Below are 5,403 nucleotides of genomic sequence, written 5' to 3'. Positions count from 1 at the left end.
TAAAAAAAAAAAAAAAAAAAAAAAAAAAAACATTGATATATCTAATAGCTTTCAAAACTTACTGATACAAAAGTAGGCCTCGACAGTGGTATGTAATGGCCAGCTTTGAAAATGATCGATTTTTTCATTCGCTCCATGGTGATCCATAGAGACCGACGGAACTTCAAGTCCTGGTCGTACCACGGACATTGGTACAACCAGTCACGAAGATCTTGACTCTAGAATAACAATAGAACATTTTACAATCGTGTAGTTAAACTTCAATCGTTAATTAAGATCGATTAGTTACCACCACGCGGAATCGGCTTGCTTATAAAAGTTTTGTGTATGCTAGGGCTTTCAGTCTCGTTTCGAGACCTGGTGCGGTCTCGAAAATCCCGAGGAAAAAGCGAAACTATTTCTATAGTAGGTACCTATTTAATAAGTCAAACAAAACAAATAAAAAAGTATTTATTAAGGTAATAGCATAGTGTGAAGAATAATTGGTTAGACTGTGGTAATAGCATTTTTTGGGTTTCTGATAGAGAGGACTTGATTTTATTGCTATAGTTCTTTAATATCCACAAATTATACTTCTTCGTATCACATTGGTAGCATACACTATAATGCTTGCCATCGTGTTGAATGAGTTTGCCAATTGGCGTATCGTACTCGCTGATTGTAGCCCAGGGTGCGCCAGATACAAACGACCGGTACCTACGTCGCGTCGTGGCGGGAGGCTTTTTTCGTGCACCTTGTATTATATTATATAAGGCGGTACCAAGCTCCACTCTACAGTGTTGCCATGTCTATATAACTTTAAGGTTTAAGGGTGTGATGTATATATATTTTTGTAATATTCTTAGTGTTTAAAATAAATAAATAAAAAATAAAATAAAATAAAAAACTGGAATAAAAATTACACTTGGTTTAGTAGTTTTTTTAATACTGCTTATTTAAGTTACTTAAGTATCAAAAATCTCGATATTCCCGAGAGTAAAAACATCATCCTCGAAAATGCCAAAATCTCGTCGAATGAAAGCCCTAGTATATACAATAAAGGTTTAATAGCATTAATCGAAACTAAGTCTATGTAAATAGTCTCGATTAATGCGATAATTAATGCCAGCGAAATAAACCTTGCGCGTTTCGTTTCCGCTTCCCCCGCGCCGACTCGAAACCCGTATTTTTCGCTCCTTTCACAAGAACTTAAATGCTTTTTTGACCTGGGGCCTTAATATTACAGTACAGTAAAGGTTCGTAACGACAAAAAAGTGGGATGGTGATATACACTTCGTGTAGCGCTGTCTCACAACGATTCATTTTTGGTCCTAAACTGAATCGTAATAACAGTACATGGTAAGGCCCCAGCTTATAGCGAATCCTTGAAAATAAGGTATTTTGAGAAATATTTTTTTTACTTCCTTCAACTCACATGAACATTCTAGAAATGATTCTGAAACCAGAATATTCTTAACTGGAACCGCCAATTTCCGACAAAATATCCATGAAGAAATTTATTAATAATGACACCTGGAGGAGGATCATCATCGCAGATATGTTGATAACTAATTCTGGAAATAAATCCGGAATTTCCACACCTACTGCATAGTGCTAGTAGTTGAGCCAACAAAGTCGTCTACAAAATAAAGTATAAAATATTTACCCTAATAGTCAATTCATTACCGCACCAGCAATACAAGAACAGTTGCGACAGCATGGTCACCATATAATTCAGCATCGAGAAGAATTGAACACTGTTCTTTTCCACCTGCCAACAAGAGCAATATCTCTTCACGTTAGTCTGCTAACATCGACTGCATGTTTGCAGTTAATGAGTGAAGTCGTGATCAACTACATAATAACGACTTCACGCAATATATCCGAGAACTCGAGCATGAAATTGATAACGACTTCACGTATTAACTGCCTGCAGTCGAAACCAACTTCATGCAGCCGAGATCGACTTCCCGCATTCACTGCACATATGCAGTCAATCTGTTAGCAGCCTTATTATATATTTATGTATACAGGGTGTAAATTTGAGACGGGGCAGCAAGGCCAGCTACCTTAATCGTTGTAGTTACAGGAAAACGGTTCTAGAAGACTCCATGCTCTCCGACTCCGACATCCATTTTTTTTCTAACAAAAAGTTGTAATTTAAAATGTATAGTAAAATGTTTTTTGCGATTTCTGAAATTTCAAGTACTCTTACCTCAGTTGGTCCCATAGAGACTATTAATTTTTACCAGAGACCGGATCGAATGGCACTAAAAAAAAGTTTTGTAAAAATTTCATTTTACCTTGCTGACTGTACCATTTTTTCAAAATCTGTGAACGTCAATCTAAATATCTTCAAAATTCATGGATAATCTTCTAAAACCGTTTTCCTGTAACTACAACGATTAAGGTAGCTGACCTTGCTGCCCCGTCTCAAATTTACATCCTGTATATTATAATTATATTAGACAATAATTTATCATTTTATCTTTTATTCTTTGATCTATAATTTTTTCTACGATCCATCATTTTGAATATTTTTTAATGACTTTTTCAAAATGGCGAACTTCTAGCTATGCCACAAAGGTTAGACAACATTTTCAATTACTGAAGTTTGTGAAGTAACTACTTTAAATAAAATAATCATCATCACTTACGATTGAAATTCGTAGACCGATGATACAAATTATAGCCACAGTTCCACTTAATTGAAAGAAGATGTTCGCATGAAAAGTGTTTTCTACTATTTGTATGAATCTGAGGAAGACAATTCAATCGTTTTAAACGTCGTGGTATAAGTATTTCTCGTAGTCAAATCATGTGGTCTAATTAAATATTGAGTATGTTGCCAAACGTCGTTTTTTTTATTGGTTCACCAGCAACTGCTTACACTAAAATTACAACTAGGAAAGTACAATATTACCTTAATGCTAAATGCAACAGTTAATTACAGGCAAACACCGCATTCTAAATATGTAGACACGTAATGGACTAAATTAAGATTAAATAGTAACTACATCGGATTATTTAACAATATAAAAGAAAAAATCTGAAACGAAAAAATATCTACTTACTTAATAATTGTTAAGTACAAGTGCACGGAACTTGCTATGGTGACTGATTTGCTTAAGCAGATTGGACAGTCTGGGTACAGGTGGGTTTGCACCTAACACACTTGACGGAGGATAGAGAGGTGCGGTGGGGTGACGAGGCAGTCTTAACGGGGCACGGTAATTGGAAAGAGCTGGCAACTGAGGGCAATTTATGTGGTTACGCAGAACTTTAAAAAGAAATAAAAATAAAGAAGGTTTCAAGTTTTTGGTATTTCTCATTACAAACCCTAACATTCTATATGATAACATTTTCTATATGTGAAACGAAAGTTAACTTCTAATCATACAATACTCCGGGGTCTCTAATTTGATCATATTCTAGAATTAGATGGTTGTCAATATAGTATTTAGAGGAAATGATATTGAATTTGCGACAAAATTTTACAAAAAAAGCATTTGGTTGGGTTAATCTACACCATACAACTAGTCTGTTCAAGTCGTATTGAAGCAGCTGTACATCGTTGACAGAGTTTATTTTGGCAAATTTGAGATCGTCAGCATACATAAATAACTTCGAAAACCTAAAGCAGTTGTGTATATAATTTATAAAGATATTAAATAATAGGGGACCCAAGTGCGATCCCTGTGGAATACTCGACACCACGTTTTTAGGGCTTGATTGATAGCCGTTAATTACGACACTGAAAGATCGATCTGTTAGATAAAACATGAGCCATTAACTTTTTCTTGTTATTTTCTTTTTAACTCTCGACGCAAAAACAGGGGAGTTCAAACTTTGTCTTTGTGTCTGTGGCATCGTAACTTCCAAACGGCTGGACTGATCAAAAGGCTATTTTAATAGGGATGGTTCTTAGCTCTGATGAACATCTGTTCAACCATCTAAATTAAAAATTATATTCCCAGTTAGTGCAGGGATCTCAGTCCTAAATAGTATATTTTTATCGAGGAACTAAAATGAGCTAATATATACCCAGGTGGTTATTACTCTATCTCCGGGGGTTTATATTCCCCAGGAGCACACTTTATGCGCCTCAAAACGATTAAATCTATAAACAGTCTGAATATGGTATAGGGTTAGATAATAGTTCTCTAAAAATGGTTTTGGAAAAAATAAATTGTTCTTATAGACTTATTTCACTTGACTTGAAAGTCAATATTTTAAAACTGTCTTAATACCAAACAACTTAATTAAGTGTGATCTCTCTTAAGATTTACTCTCATAGTCCTTATTTTAAGTTCATCTGTAGACCAACTGATTATTTTTAGTGAGATTGTTCTACACTTATCTAGTAAAGTCTATTAATAATCTAAACACTAGTGTTCTAAGTTTATTCTAGATATAATATTTCATTAGTAGACATTCTGTAGTATTTATACTTATTGACAAACACGTTATAGTGCGTCTTCAATGGATTTTATTTAAAAAAATACTATAATTAGAGTTTTTACTCTATTGGACATTGTAAGTGTTCATATAAAAAGGATAAGGTAAATAATATTAAAAGATCTGGTGGATTTGGAAGAAGAGTGCAGCAATATATGAAAGATAATATGGAGTTGCCGTAAACTTCTCTACGCGTATTAGAATATAATAATAAAGAAGAACCTTCAACATCGGACCATGTACAACAATCTGTAATAATGCTGCATCTGCGGTCCAAAAACATAATAGTAATAAAAAAAAATTCAATAGTGATGAAAACTGTATTTGGACGGAATCTGAAGGTGAAGAGTCTAACCATTATGATCGTGCACATAATATGAGAGTTAACTTTCATCAATGGTCTGTCAATCACGGCATCACTCAAAGAGCCATGAATGATTTGTTATTTATAATTAATTAATTTCAGCCCGCCACGTACCAAAAGACGCAAAAACGTTACTACAGGGTGCAAGATTTGTAGAAATACAAAAAAATGTTAATGGCGAATAAAGATAAACATAAAGAAGACCAAAACGCCAACATTTAAAACACCACTCAAAACATTCGCCAATAGTATTCAAAGATACACCAATTGAACGGGTTAAAAGTTTCAGATATTTGAACAGTTTAATTACCAAAGACTCCAGGTGTAGGTACACCTGATATTGTTGCACGAATTGCTATGGCAAAAACAGCTTTTAACCATAAAAAAACAACTGTTAAAATCACTCAGCTTGTCATGCAAGAACAAGAAACATCTAATTCGAGTGTACATTTGGAGTATTGCACTTTATGGATGTGAAACATGGACACTGACACAAAGAGATAGAGAAAGATTAGAAGCTTTTGAGATGTGGTACTGGAGGAGGATAAAGGACATAATTCGATAGAAAAGAAAACCAATGAGGAAGTATTGAGAATGGTAAA

General features: G+C 34.3%; 1 protein-coding gene across 1 annotated transcript in view; it reads right to left on the bottom strand.

Annotated features, from left to right (window-relative positions):
* LOC113226511 (odorant receptor Or1-like) overlaps positions 1-5,403 on the bottom strand; it is a 25,036-nt gene that overhangs the window by 2,034 nt on the left and 17,599 nt on the right. Inside the window, exons 5-7 of the mRNA XM_026459153.1 lie at positions 2,637-2,736; positions 1,646-1,750; positions 63-218 (exon numbers count right to left, since the gene is read on the bottom strand). Of these exons, the coding sequence (XP_026314938.1) occupies positions 63-218; positions 1,646-1,750; positions 2,637-2,736 (361 nt within the window). The remainder of the gene's footprint in view (positions 1-62; positions 219-1,645; positions 1,751-2,636; positions 2,737-5,403) is intronic.

This window comes from Hyposmocoma kahamanoa, unplaced genomic scaffold (assembly GCF_003589595.1).
Source record: "Hyposmocoma kahamanoa isolate Upper Pololo Valley unplaced genomic scaffold, ASM358959v1 192, whole genome shotgun sequence".
Lineage (NCBI taxonomy): Eukaryota > Metazoa > Arthropoda > Insecta > Lepidoptera > Cosmopterigidae > Hyposmocoma > Hyposmocoma kahamanoa.
This window is presented reverse-complemented; position numbering and strand designations above follow the sequence as displayed.